This window comes from Caretta caretta, chromosome 7 (assembly GCF_965140235.1).
Source record: "Caretta caretta isolate rCarCar2 chromosome 7, rCarCar1.hap1, whole genome shotgun sequence".
Lineage (NCBI taxonomy): Eukaryota > Metazoa > Chordata > Testudines > Cheloniidae > Caretta > Caretta caretta.
This window is the reverse complement of record NC_134212.1, coordinates 120,793,672-120,809,103: the sequence shown is the minus strand read 5'-3', so window position 1 is coordinate 120,809,103 and position 15,432 is coordinate 120,793,672. Positions and strand designations below refer to the sequence as shown.

At 39.5% G+C, this 15,432-nt stretch overlaps 1 protein-coding gene across 3 annotated transcripts in view; it reads left to right on the top strand.

Moving 5' to 3' along the window:
* SLK (STE20 like kinase) overlaps nucleotides 1-14,944 on the top strand; it is a 67,549-nt gene extending 52,605 nt beyond the window's left edge. For all 3 annotated transcript variants that reach the window (XM_048856135.2, XM_048856134.2, XM_075131087.1), the window contains 6 exons: nucleotides 4,728-4,857; nucleotides 5,435-5,559; nucleotides 7,254-7,442; nucleotides 8,864-8,989; nucleotides 10,863-10,976; nucleotides 12,545-14,944. In XM_048856135.2, the coding sequence (XP_048712092.2) occupies nucleotides 4,728-4,857; nucleotides 5,435-5,559; nucleotides 7,254-7,442; nucleotides 8,864-8,989; nucleotides 10,863-10,976; nucleotides 12,545-12,691 (831 nt within the window). In that variant the 3' untranslated portion in view covers nucleotides 12,692-14,944. The remainder of the gene's footprint in view (nucleotides 1-4,727; nucleotides 4,858-5,434; nucleotides 5,560-7,253; nucleotides 7,443-8,863; nucleotides 8,990-10,862; nucleotides 10,977-12,544) is intronic.
* The last annotated feature ends 488 nt before the right edge of the window (nucleotides 14,945-15,432 follow it).

The following is a 15,432-nucleotide window of genomic DNA, read 5'->3' as shown; positions in this document are numbered from 1 at the left end:
TCCACGGCTGGCATCTCCCCATCAGCTCCCCTACGCCCTCCCCCAGTGCCTCCCACCTGCCTGCGGACCCCGCGGATCAGCGCCTTCACCCTGCTCCCCTTGCCTCCTGCCTGCGGCAATCAGCTGGTTTGAAGCATTCAGGGGGGAGGCTGCACGCCGCTCCTCCCGCCAGCCTCCAGAACGCCGCAAGACAGCTGATTGCCATGGGCAGGAGGTGAGGGGAGCAGGGGGAAGGCACTGATCCGCTGGGTCCGCTGGCGGGTGGGAGGTGCTGGGCGGGACAGGGGAGCTGATAGTGGGGCTGCCAGCCTGTTTAACACCTGTATTAAATTGCTTGTTTAAAATTGTTTAAAATGCCTTTTGTCTGGCAAAAAAAATTCTCTCTGGAGCCTCCCCTCCCCCCATTTACATTAATTCTTATGGGGAAATTGGATTTGCTTAACATCGTTTCGCTTAAAGTCGCATTTTCCAGGAGCATAACTACAACGTTAAGCGAGGAGTTACTGTATGAAGCTGAAAGGACAGAGCTTGTGTTTTTCAGATACGTAGCTTAGCTTGCTGTGCTAGCCGTTTTTTAAAAAAAACCCTTGTTATTTTGACTTCCAGTATAAACAGATCAGAACTGATACGTAAGTGATTGAGGGAGGAAAGTCTCTTCCATAATTGCTTTTCTGACCTTGACCACACACTTCTAATATAATGTTTTCCCCAGGGGTTGTAAGACATCATGAAAAAATACCTTGAAAGTCACCTACAGCATGTTTTACACAATGGCACCCCCAGCTATTCCAGTATACTAAAGCTGTATTTCTAATCTATTTCAATCTTCTTACTCTTTCAGTTGAAAAGTAAATAAACTTTTATTTACCCTCTAAAACTGTATTCTCATCAGTCCATTATTATGTATTTAATCTGTATCACTGACCCTATCCCTCTGATAATACCCATAACTATCATTCTCCCAGATATTCACCAACTTGCTCCTCTTCCAATTTTATACCACCTTCTGCACATCCCATTCACCCTGGTACCACAATAGCCTCCAAGTGTACCCACTTCAGTGTACCTACCCAACCCTGGAGAGATGGTTGTGAAAATTGCAATTCACTGTCCAATGGGACTCACAAGCCTTAGTAACTATTTACTGAACTTCTGTGGGAGAGGAAAATCAGGTCTCTCTCAACAGTCATTATCAAGTGTGCCTGTAACAGATTGTTGATTCCACATTTCACTGTTCACATCTCTTCTCCATTGAGCTCTGTGAAATATTTGCTGCACTCATCTTACATTAAAGATCAACAAGATAAAACGTTGCTGCTCAAGCCCATGTATCTCGTTTGACTAGCATCCCATCTGTCTCCCTATCTCTCTTCTCTAGAAACCTTCTTCAACTTCATTTCTTCCTGTATGAGAACAAATGCTCCTAGCTTTGCAACTTGGCTCATATCACAGCTGTCAGCAACCTTTCCATTGACTGTATATTAGCTCTTAGTCAGTCATGCTAGAAATGTCTGCTCTAACCCTCTCGCTGTTTGCTAGCATTTGCTAACTACTGTCCTCTATCCATTCAGCCTTTCCACAGCATTGTTCTAGAGATACTGGTCTTCTCTTACATGTTTCAGAGTTTAAAGCCAGAAGGGACCATTAGACTATCTAGTCCAGCAGTGGGCAAACTACGGTTCGGGGGCCGCATCCTGCCCTTCAGACATTTTAATCCGGCCCTGGAGATTCCACTGGGGAGCAGGGTCCGGGGCTTGCCCCACTCCTGCGCTCCAGCTGGGGAGTGGGGTCAGGGGTTGGCCCCGCTCTGCGCATGCTTTGACTCCACATGTCCCCCTTCCGGCTCCTATGTATAGGGGTAGCAAGGGGACTCAGCACACTGCCCCCGCCCCACGCGCAGCCCCCGCAGCTCCCATTGTTTGGGAACCATGGCCAATGGGAGCCACAGGGGCAGCTCCTGCAGATGGTGCAACGCGCAGAGCCGCCTGGCCACGCCTCTGTGTAGGAGCCTAAGGGGGGGAACATGCTGCTGCTGCTGCTTCCGGGAGTTGCTTGAGGTTAGCGCTGCCTGGAGCCTGTACCCCTTCCCCCTCCCAGGCCCCAACCCCCTGCCCCATCCCTGATCCCACTCCTGCCCTCCAAACCCCTTGGTCCCAGCCCAGAGCACCCTCCTGCACCCTCAACCCCAGCCAGAGCCCTCACCCCCCACCCCAACTCCCTTTCCTAGGCTAGAGCCCCCTCTTGCACCCTGAGCTCCTCATTTATGGCCCCACCCCAGAACCTGCACCCCCAGCCAGAACTCCCAATCCCCAATTCATGGCCCGCCATACAATTTCCATACCCAGATGTGGCCCTCGGGCCAAAAAGTTTGCACACACACCCCCCCCCCGATCTAGTCTGACCTGTATATCACAGGACACTACATTCCACACAAATACCTAGTGGCTTAAGCTACGACTACACTAGAAACTTCAAAGCGCTGCTGTGGGAGCGCTCCCACGGCAGCGCTTTGAAGTATGAGTGTGGTAATCCACCTACACGAAGGGAATCGTGCTGGGAGCGGTGCTCCGAGCCTGTCCACACTAGCGCTTTAAAGCGCTCAAACTTGCTGCGCTCGGGGGTGATTTTTCACACCCCTGAGACAGCAAGTTAGAGCCCTATAAAATGCAAGTGTAGACAAGCCCTTAGTTAGACCACAGCTATCTTCATGCTTAGATGCTTTGCTAAATCAGTCCTTTTGTCTATTTGTATATTGCAAGTGCAGTAAAAATTGTCAAACTTGTTGGACTGCTGCAGCAGAAAAGCTTCTTTGATAGCCCCTAAGCTGTGCATGTCAATTTTCTGAATTCATGAGCACTAAAACAAGGACACGTCCAACTCACAGTGTAAAAAGCTTACTTATTGCTTTTCACAGAGTCTGTGCTTAACAAAATCATATACACTTTGTAAAGGTAACTTTCAACAACAAAAATATCAGTGACTATTTCAGAACTCTTAATTAAGTTATTGAACTCAACTTTACTAAGACACTTTCACTAACAAGTTTGGAAACATTTTATTGAAAATCTGTCTTATAAGTTTAAAGGCAAAATTAACATTATACTAAGGTGTGTATTCTCCTTATTTTTGTGTTCCACTAAAAATGCCGATTATGCTGAGATTGTGGCCCTTTCCATGTAACTAGCACAGGTCCATTTTTAAAATACCGTTTTCTTGTTTTGGAAAGTAGGCTCAATGTATATCATATTTTACATAAAAGTTCGTCATATTGTGTAAGGCAAAGGTGTGCGTGCATGCTTGCCTGTGTGCGTGTAGATACATAAAAATGATGTGTCAACTGTAGAGTGTGGATAGGTGATAGTGAACTGTGTAACGTCTGTTTTATTTTGACTAAATAACTTAGGTGTGGCCATGCAAAGTGTGCACACAAATAGGCTTTGAATAATAATAATCTCAAACAAATGATGACTGTTACACTCTTTACTACATGTGACTTTATTGTATCAGAGTTTTTCTGGGTTGTTTGTGTGTGTGCACATGGGGGCGGGGGGTTTCCAACTTTGCAAATAAATATTTTTGTTATTTCTACAAATTAGGTTCCTAGTCCTGCAGCTTGTTCTGCATGGGAGGACCTTCGCACCTTAGGGAGTGGCTCTCCATGCAGGGCTCTACCCACATGGAGCAAATTGCAGGACTGGGGCCTATATCAATATGACTTTCTCAGTTTTTATTCCCCAGTGTTATAAATAAATATACACATATGAAAATTCATTATTTTATTTAAAAGGTATTTGAATAAATTATGTGCAGATTGTTTCTATTAGTTTATGAAGGCTTGTTAACTCTACACATTGCCAAATAAAAAGTAGCTAACAAAATAATTATTGTACTTGGATTTGAGTGTGCTTGGGTTCAGTTTTTAGCACACGGTTGGTTTTCCTTTATTGGCTACTCTATGGCTTCTTCAATCCCATGCAGCTGCTGTCACGTTTGGTTATGTTATGTGGCCCTTCCAAAACCCAGAGCCTAGGTAGGAGGGATCTTCAAACCCCGATCCCACAGTTACATAAGCCGCATGTTTTCCTCCTCTTTAAATTCTTCCCATGGAGGACTGCTCCTTATTCGTAGTGCTTAATACCAGCCCTTCCATGCATCTTGCATGACAGTACCATTACCCAACCAAGGTCAGGAGCCAAGGCTTTCTTTTCATAAGCTTCCCACCTAAATTGGGCAGAAGGAACCACCAGGGTGTAATAAAGTTACCTCTCCCTGGTGTTGACACATTATTTGAGCAACAGTAGTAGCTCCTGCTGGTTCAGGGAATAGAAGGTTTTAGTTTTTGACCTTTTTTGTATTGCTGCAGATACAGTTTCCACCCACTTTCAGATCAGTTGCTAATTTAATTTGAGAAGATGGACATTATTTTTTCTAATCAAACTCCTATTGTATTTTACTCTGATCATAGAAAGAACTGCAGATTTTGGTTAGTTCATTGCTTTGTCTCATTTCTAAAAGTGTAATTAAATATTCTGTACCATTTCTCTTTTACTGGATATCCCAAAAAATGGATAATTTTATAGCAGATGTATTGTAGGCCAAATTTTCATAAATGTGTTTGGTTTGCAATCTAATCAAGGGAACAAAGAGAATTGTTCTGGAAATCTCATTAAAAATTTAGTATGAATAGAAGTACAGCAAATTAATCTATTTTCCCTGGTTTTTAATAGGAACAAGAATTTGTGCAGAAGCAGCAACAAGAATTGGATGCATCTCTGAAGAAAATCATCCAGCAGCAAAAAACAGAGCTAGCCAATATTGAGCGAGACTGCCTGAATAACAAGCAGCAGCTTATGAGAGGTATCCATAATCAAATTTCCCCTTTAAAACTAGATTTTCTTCTGTTTTATATGCAATGTTTTGTCTTAGAGACCTGCTAGAGAAATAGTAAAGTCTGACTTAAATTTATAAAATCAAGGACATCCAGAGTTAAAATTGAAACTGTAGTTAAAAACATATCTTTAATATGAAACAGTACTATATTTAAAATGTCTTTGTTCTGCTAGCAGAAAAGTAACGTGTTAAAATAATTCTTTTTTGAGATGTACCTTGTCTTTTCTGACTCAGCCATACCTATTTATTTGCACAGTTTTGGTCACATAATTTTGAATTTTGCTTATAACTTTATAAAGAAAATAATTTACTCAAGACATTTCCAGGTAACACTTTTCTTGGATTATTCCTTCATTAAAATTGTAACTATTGATCATTTTATTAGATATGGTTGGTGTGGTATATATCTGAATTAATGGCTTCTTACAAATATGTTTTTATCATTTCTTTTAAATTAAAATGTCCCTGTAATTTTAAATATATATGTGTAGATTAGATTAGAAAATACTATGTAGTACTTTCTGAAACAAACTTCCTCCTCCAGCTCGTGAAGCTGCAATCTGGGAGTTAGAAGAACGACATTTACAGGAAAAACACCAGCTTCTCAAACAGCAACTCAAAGATCAGTACTTCATGCAGAGACACCAGCTTCTTAAGAGGCATGAAAAAGTTAGTGCTGAGTTTGTCACCTTCCTCTATATTACAACCTTCAGTGGTTTATTAAAATGTCTTGTGATCTATACTACTAGTTAACTTGTCTACAACAACTTGGTTCATTCAACTAATGTAGCTTCTTTCTTGCTATATAAATGACAACGTGCCTCAATGTACTGATTGAAGCAACAAAATAAAGAGAAGAGACAAAGTTGTTTGACATGTTTGGTAGTTAACACATTATTTATATTTCAAGCACTCAAAGTAAGCCAGGTTCCTCGCAATTAGGAGAGAAACATTCCTTATCCAGAAAGATTACAATCTAAATTTAAGACCAGATGTAACATGTGAGAGCAGTAAACAATTAGGGAGCATAAAAGGGAGCACTGGGGTTAAAAATATAGAAACTTATCTTCCAAAAATACGTTTACATCTTTTCTTATGTGATTGGTTCCATCTATTTGCATAATCATTTGTAGTATTGGGCCTATAAAGTAATGGGATCAAGATACTTTTTATGTCAAATTTAGCCCAAAAGTTAGATTTCATAAAACAAGCTTTTAAAAATAAAAAACCAATAGAAATATTACCATTAGTGGATTCTTGTTAGTATTGGTATTTTATTCCAATAGAAGCAGGTTCTTTGAACAAAAAGCTCTCTGCAGTGTTTAGAGTCCAACGACTCCAGCAATGTGTTAATGCAAGAGAACCTTAAAGCGATATGGACCATATTCTGAGCTACATTGCACTAGTGTAAGTCCAGAGTAATTACACTAAAGTTAGAGTTTTAATAACCTATGGTATTTTTAACATAGGTAAAGAGGTCTTATTTAAGAATATTTAATATCAGTGTCCCTGTAAGGCCCCAAGTTCAGGAAAATACTATAAGTAGGGCCCTACCAAATTCACAGCCATGAAAAACACATCACAGACCGTGAAATTTGGTCTTTTGTGTACTTTTACCCTATCCTTCAGAGCTGGAGAGCAGCAGCTGCTGGCCAGGGGCCCAGCTCTGAAGGCAGTGCCGCCACCACCAGCAGCATAGAAGTGAGGGTGGCAATATTGCTGCCACCGTACCATGCCACCCTTACCTCTGCACTGCTCCTGATGGCGCAGCCTTCAGAGCTGGGTGCCAGGCCAGCAGCCACAGCTCTGCCACCACTCAGCTCTGAAGGCTGTGCGGAAGTAAGGGTGGTATACCGTGACACCCCACCCTCTCATAATAGCTTTACAACCCCCTTTTTTGGTTGGGACCCCCAGTTTGAGAAATGCTGTGTCTTAAGGACTTTACATGTTGATATTTTGCTGTTTTAAAAATACATATTCGTGGTTGTTAAAACACCATGAAATTTAAGGTTTAAGTATCTGAAACCATGACATTCAAGATTTTTCAAATGCTATGATGGTGAAATTTACAAAAGTGGACTATGAATTTGGTAGGGCCCTAACTATAAGCATGTGTTTCAGTCTCCATGTTCAACTTGCGTATATGCTTGACTTAAGTGGATTGGCACCTGATCCAAAGCTTTTTGGAATCAATGGAAAGACGCCCTTGGCTTCACTGGGCTTTGAATCAGGCCCCTGCACTAATGGGATGGATGTAAGCACATGTTTAAGTGCTTTGCTAAATTGGGGCCTAAATGTTTAAACATATTATGTTAGTCATATAGCAATATTACAAACAATCTTTTTATTCAAAACCTTTTTAGGAAACAGAACAGATGCAACGATATAATCAACGGCTTATTGAGGAGTTAAAGAACAGGCAAACTCAGGAAAGAGCAAGACTGCCCAAAATCCAGCGAAGTGAAGCAAAGACTCGAATGGCTATGTTTAAGAAAAGTTTAAGAATTAACTCATCAGGCACTCCAGAACAGGATCGTGAGAAGATTAAACAGGTGACTGAAAAACATCTATAGTTTAAAATCTCTGAAAGTGCTTGAGTTGAGTGAAGTTTTGAAGTATAGTTATATGTATTCAGTTGTATTTTAAAAGGGATCAGTTTGAAGGCCGAGAGATATTGCTCTGTACTGCTGCATGAGTGTCCCAAATCAGTCTTTTATGTATGTCAGAAGTGATCAAGGGCTTGAAATTCTGTGAAAGTACATTTGGCCTCAGGATGTTATGAACTTTATAATGCTTAGTATTTACTTTCACGGACAACTTTTGGAATATAATTTTATTGAGTTTCAAAGAGAATACCATCTAGTCCTCTGTGCAGGTTTGAAGGCCACAACTCAATTTTGAATATATATCTAAAATCATCCCACTGTAAAATGGAGACTGGATTGTTTATCATGGAATTCTACCTACTGGGTCAATGTGGAGCAGCCATTTCTTCTTGCATTTAAGAGAAATATTTGCAGTTGCCCTTAATCCTTCTCCAAATTTGTTTGTACAAATCAGTTTGTTGTGTGCCCCAATAGTTTTTGATGTTTCCAAGTTGTGTGCATATTATAAGGTTAGCTGGAATGCCTGCTGCAGATTGGATTACTTCTCCAGTTGAGTATAACCAAAGACATTTAAATTGTTCTGATTTTTGACAGCCTGTTTTTGATGATCATCTATATATGTTCTAATTCTTGAATAGGATTGATGTTTGTTGTTTTTACGGAGACCCCCAATTTAGTAGGCACTCTTCAGTACTAGTAAAATAATATAGTTCTTGCCTTGAAGATCATACCAGATAACTTCAGGCCCCAATCATCCAAAGACTTAACACATTCTTAACTTTACATAAGTAAGTGATCCCATGGAAGTCAATGTGACTACTGAGTATGTAAAGTTAAGTACATGCATAAGTTTTTGAAGGATCGGAGCCTTAGATTTGATGCAAGGAGTGAAAGTATATTAGATGAGAGGCAAGGATTACTCATTTATAGTTTATGCGTATATTGAATGTTTATTTTTTTAAAATATAGAGCCAGATTCTAAACTGGTGCAAATCCGTTTGCTCCATTAAAGTCAACAGAGCTTTGTTGATTTACACTAGATGTGTTGGCGCCCATAATAACTATAATTGACATATTTTAGGGGCCTCATGGAAGAAGTGAGTTTTAGGGAGGGATTTGAACAAAGATGGTGAAGTGACATGAAGGAGAAGAGATGGGAGGGAAGAGCCTGCCTTGGATAAGGGTATATTGGAAAATTCAAGTGGTGAGAATTAGGAAATTGCAATGATGACTTTAATCTTGTAATGTTGTTCTGTCCAGTTATACTGTAAATCCGTTATATTCTTTACAACCCTGGAAAAGTCATTTGTAATATATACCTGCATTAGGTACAGTATAAATCACCTACTCTTTGTTTTTAATTTTAGTTTGCTACTCAAGAAGAAAAGAGGCAGAAAAATGAGAGGTTGGCTCAGCATCAAAAACATGAAAATCAAATGCGGGACCTTCAGTTGCAGTGTGAAGCAAACATCAGAGAACTGCACCAATTACAGGTTAAACATATAGGGCATAAAATAAGCAGTGTATAAAGAGAGTCAAGTTAATCAATACAAACTGAGACAATTCTGAATTTATTGATTAGGAAAATGTTTTAATGGTGTTTTTCTTACATAATTACCCATCCATATGGAAATTAATGAGATCCCTTTCTAAGGGATACAGCATAGTGTACTCTTGATTCATATCTATAACTCAGTTAAGGATAAATCGATACATACACAGAGAGAGAGAGAGAATATGAACCATAAGGGAACATTCACTAAGAGGGTGGTGAAACACTGGAATACGTTACCTAGGGAGGTGGTAGAATCTCCTTCCTTAGAGGTTTTTAAGGTCAGGCTTGACAAAGCCCTGGCTGGGATGATTTAACTGGGAATTGGTCCTGCTTCGAGCAGGGGGTTGGACTAGATGACCTTCAGGGGTCCCTTCCAACCCTGATATTCTATGATTAACTTGTAGAGTGCTTACCAACCTTTGTTTTAACTGCTACTTTCCTTTAGCAACATTTCTTTTTAATGTGTTTTTTTTTTTTAATCCGCATTCAAAACAGAAAAGTAGCTCCATCTTCTGTTGTTTGAATTTTCAGTTGCTCTGAATGGTGTCAGTACCTCACCATAAGACCAGGTCTATAGTACCACCTGTAATGAGGTCTGTCTTGCAAAGGGCAGGTTGTTGACTACATCTGCAGTTCTGGAACATAACAAAGTTTTCAGTAATACAGGCCTCAGTTTTTGGTCTTTTCATGACCTGTAAGTTGTAAAACCAGCTGCTACACACCATGAGCCAGATTCTGTTCCCCATTAAGTTTGTTTTCTTCTGCTCCAGTGACATAAGGCAGATTTAAAGCAGGAGTTAAGTGACCAGCCGATTATTCCCCTTGTAGTGGGGAAATCCCCCAGTGGCATAGAGCCAAGGAAGCTGGTGCTACACTACTCTCTTTCACAGCATCCTGTGGAAGTGGGCATGGCCACAGCACTGATGTGCTTCAGTGAGCCCTCACTGTAGGAACAGACCATTGGGGGCCATTTCAGCTGGGTGTAAGTTAGAGCTGCCCTAAGGTTGCTCTGTGCTGTAGCAGGGGATAATTTGGCCCCCAGCTGGCTTCAGGATCAAGATGATGACTTAAGGGTGGTGCACCCTCAGCCATCTGTGTTCCCCATTCTTCCCCATTCAGGTCTTAGACTGAGCTCAGCTAGGATTGAACCCGTAGATAGCCTTTGGCAAGTGTTTATAACTAAAGTCTTGCTTCAGCAAGGTACTTAAGCACATGCCTACCTTTTAAGCAGTTCCGTTCCCTTTTGCTTTGAATGGACTACTCATCTATTTAAAGTTAGGCATGTGCATAAATATCTTGCTGAAGTTGGACCCATTCTCTCCTGTGGTTTGTTGCTGTTTACCTCTGTATAGTGGTGATCCCGAGGCTCCCTCCATAAAGACATATCCCCTTTGATTTGTCTGTCAGCCTCAACTATTGGAATCAAGGGATGAAATGGTTGTAAGCATAACTTTCTAACGTAATAAGCTCTTAAACTGAATCCAACAAAACTGCCTTGACTAGACAGAGCATGCACTGCGTGACATTGAATAGATTAGCCAATAACACACATACAGTGTTGAGTGACATTATCTTCTACACCAATGAAACGCTTTTCACAATATTTCTGATTATGCCATATTTTATAACACAAAACCACTGGTTCTTTTGGAAACATCAGCTCTTGATAAGAGTGCATTATGTTATAATTCACATCACATTATACAGTGTAAGCTGATTTAAAATAATTAGGACAACATATGTTACTGTACAAATGGTTTATTGTCTAATCTGAATTAGTTTTATTTAAGGATTATCTATCTTATTTTCAGAATGAAAAATGCCATCTACTGGTTGAACATGAGACTCAGAAACTAAAAGAATTAGATGAAGAGCATAGCCTAGAACTGAAGGAATGGAGAGAGAAACTAAGACCAAGAAAAAAGGTAACCGAGGACAGTTTATAAGCAAAAGATGGGGCCAGAAGATAAATGATGCCTCAGACTCTGAAACTGTATGGTTACAAATTGGACAGTACAAAAAAAATTCATCCCAGCAAAACAGTGAAACTAATGTACAAAAAATTCAGTAGAGCATCACCTTATCTAGAAGCCACAATAGATACAAGGGAGGCAGACAGGAGAGGCTTGCAAGTTATCCACCTTTTAAAATCTCCTAGAGTGTGTGCACACATGTATGTATGTATGTATGTGTGCACTATAAGGTGGGTAGAAAGCTGGCTAGATTGTCGGGCTCAACGGGTAGTGATCAATGGCTCCATGTCTAATTGGCAGCCGGTATCAAGTGGAGTGCCCCAAGGGTCGGTCCTGGGGCCGGTTTTGTTCAATATCTTCATAAATGATCTGGAGGATGGTGTGGATTGCACTCTCAGGAAATTTGCAGATGATACTAAACTGGGAGGAGTGGTAGATACGCTGGAGGGGAGGGATAGGATACAGAAGGACCTAGACAAATTGGAGGATTGGGCCAAAAGAAATCTGATGAGGTTCAATAAGGATAAGTGCAGGGTCCTGCACTTAGGATGGAAGAATCCAATGCACCGCTACAGACTAGGGACCGAATGGCTAGGTAGCAGTTCTGCGGAAAAGGACCTAGGGGTGACAGTGAACGAGAAGCTGGATATGAGTCAGCAGTGTGCCCTTGTTGCCAAGAAGGTCAATGGCATTTTGGGATGTATAAGTAGGGGCATAGCGAGCAGATCGAGGGACGTGATCGTTCCCCTCTATTCGACATTGGGGAGGCCTCATCTGGAGTACTGTGTCCAGTTTTGGGCCCCACACTACAAGAAGGATGTGGATAAATTGGAGAGAGTCCAGCGAAGGGCAACAAAAATGATTAGGGGTCTAGAACACATGACTTATGAGGAGAGGCTGAGGGAGCTGGGATTGTTTAGCCTGCAGAAGAGAAGAATGAGGGGGGATTTGATAGCTGCTTTCAACTGCCTGAAAGGGGGTTCCAAAGAGGATGGCTCTAGACTGTTCTCAATGGTAGCAGATGACAGAACGAGGAGTAATGGTCTCAAGTTGCAGTGGGGGAGGTTTAGATTGGATATTAGGAAAAACTTTTTCACTAAGAGGGGGGTGAAACACTGGAATGCGTTACCTAGGGAGGTGGTAGAATCTCCTTCCTTAGAGGTTTTTAAGGTCAGGCTTGACAAAGCCCTGGCTGGGATGATTTAACTGGGAATTGGTTCTGCTTCGAGCAGGGGGTTGGACTAGATGACCTTCAGGGGTCCCTTCCAACCCTGATATTCTATGATTCTATGTGTGTAAAAAATAAATGGGACCCTTAAACATAGCTATAGCTATGGGCAAACTGTCCTACAGATACAGACCAACCTAAGTAGTAGACTATAAAGCCTCTGTATGCTCAATTTTATATTAGTGCATGATTTTTTGTGGTCTGTTGCATGAAGGTTGGGCAAATAACACGTTGGTATCGTGGATTTCTTTGTACTTCACCATATACACCTTTGTTAATCTGTTGTTTTTAGACACTGGAAGAGGAATTTGCTAGAAAACTTCAAGAACAGGAAGTTTTCTTTAAAATGACTGGAGAGTCTGAATGCCTTAACCCTTCAACACAGAGCCGGATTTCCAAATTCTATCCAATCCCTAGCCTGCACTCCACTGGATCGTAACTCTAGGAACTTCTGTAGATTTTCCTATTTGGAATGCTCATATCTTCAGCTTCTGCCGTGGTAGAATCTACAAACTACATCAAAGGACCTCTATGCTTTTAAGTTTCGGTGGAGACAATCAACAGTGTCATTGTCAAGATTTTTCCTTTTTGTTTCTGACTGGGAGAAAACTAAATAGAAGAACAGACATTGGTCTGTAATGGTAATATGATGTCGTCCTTCAGATGTTTCAAGAAGAATTTTTTTTATAAATCAGTCTCAGAAAATGTTATCTACTATTTTGACATTAAGAAAATAAGCTTAAAATATTAGATATAATCACCACAAAAAAGAAACTGTTACACAAATCATCATGTAAACAATATAATATTGCTTCTTTTTTTGACTGTCTGATTTCTCCACCACAGAATTTCACAACTGAAACTGTGCTGTAAAGAGGTTAAAAGTTTTGTGTCATTGAGCAAGTCATTCATAACTAGGGCAGAAACTATTTCTTCAAACCATACTGTTGAATTTGAAGAAAAAAAGTCTTATGCTCAACATATTTAGTTACGGCATATGCCTTTAAAAGGTTTTAAAAAACCCTCTGGCATCATAACTAAAGCAACCAAACCTCCATTACATGTTTTGTCCATTAAAATCCAGGATGAAATGGGGTGCTAGTTTCATTAATCCAGTGCCTGAAACACTTCAATATATTATTCTTTGCAATAGGGTAGTCTCTTATTGTTCTTAAAAAACCTTCTTCGCATTGATGTTGCTGTAAAAAAAAAAAATTAAAAAAAAAAATCCTGCTGCTACTGCCGTTTTGGTCACAAGTCCTCACCCTAAAATATTTTGCACTGAAATATGTAAAGGTGAAAACCTGCTAACTTCAAAATGCACAAGTTGTTATTTTCCTTACACATGAGCGGTGTTTACTTCTACAGACTGAAATAAAAACTGTAGAATGTATTTTCAGAACCTAATGTGCACTTTGCACATTGTTTCTCTAACATACTTGGACTGGGTAGGTGGATCCTTCTCTTCTTACCAAAGTCTGTTCATTTGAAACTCCATCAGAGAAGTGGAAGTGACTGGTCATATTTATAAACTAGTTGCCGAAATCTGATCTGAATAGAAATGTTTTGAAATTTTTGTTTTAGTCAGTTTATTTCGTGGAAGGATTTAAGTTGAATATGTAGACAAACTACTTTAAAAATATGCGTGTGTTTGGGTTGTTGTTTTTTTGCCACATAGTAATTAACGTGTTAAGATTTTTATTTTTCAGTTTCAGAGGTGTACTGTAGGTTATTTACTTGACTGATTTGCAGTGGGAAGAAAAATCTGAAATGTTTATCATGTAGCTGGTGGGAATGTAACTGTATTAAAGAAAAGCGCACTCGTTGAAGGTTTAGAATTTGAGTCATATCAAGACAGTATTATAAACTGTACATTGGTATGCCAAAGTTAAATTTGTAAAATAATGTTTGCTTTCTGTCATTTGAGGCGTGATCTTTTAGTCTCTTTGTAAAAGTTCCTTTATTTTTGTTTGCTAGCTTGCATCAAACATCTGACTGGTGAACATATAATGTTCATTTCACGGGAACAGCGTTGACGCATGTGAAGGAACTGGTTATAAATTAATGTAGAATTTTAATTGGGCTTGGTTGAAATCTTGTATGCTGAACTTTTAGCTTGTTAATGCAGACAGTTTAAATTGACAGCACAGTAAATATAATTGAGAAATGCATGTTTTGATTTAAATTTTGTAACATTTTTGATAAGTATAACTTACTCTGAAAATTACTTTATAGCTAGCCTTAATTTCTGGCATTTCATTATATAAATATGTATTGTGTATTGGTTGTAAATTCACATACCATATCATACTAGAATGTAATATGTTGCTATATGCAAAATTCTTTAATATGTTTATTCCAAAATTCTAGGGTGAAAAATGTCTTTGAAGGCCTTTACTTTTTAAGCTACACCTTTATAAAATGACTAGTACTAAATATATTAAATAGTGTTTATATCACTATAGTCAACAGGACATCTGTGTGAAAAACTGTTTTTTGCAAAATACATTGTTAGTGATCTATTTTTTGTGAAGGGGTCAGGCAAATTTTCCCCCTCTAAACTTTGTGTTCAGCTCATTCAAAATGTTTAATAACTTCGCAGGCAGAGTATGTATTTTCTCCTCTCACTCAAATATTTTGGAGGTTTAGATGATCATTTGCTAATATATTTTATGACACACTATATATATTATTCTGCATCTGTAAGACTTTTTATTTGAGTTCCACCACCTTCCTCACCAACCTCTGTAACCTTATCCCTTCAGAAAGGTCACAAATGAATTCATTAAAAGGATACAGGAAGGGAATGTAGCAGCTGAAACCTCATTCAGTGTTTGGGCAGGGTTGGATTCAGAGTATTTCCAGTCATACTGCATTCTTTAAATAGCTGCAGTAGTTTGAAATGTCTTGATAAATGAAATCTGATTTAAAATTACCATTTGGTAATAAAATCTAGGGTAAAATCATTGTTTATGTACTTAGGCTTATAAAATTGCTTTTTGAAGATTATGGAACATGAAGAGATGTACAAGATTGTTTTGATGCGTTAGCTCATGACACATTTAAATTCAGAATGAAGCCTGATCTCACTTATTTTCCAGATGAAACAATTGCTTTTCTCACTGAATTTGGTCTGATAAAATCTCATTTCCCCCTAAACAGTGTGGTTACAATCTGCAC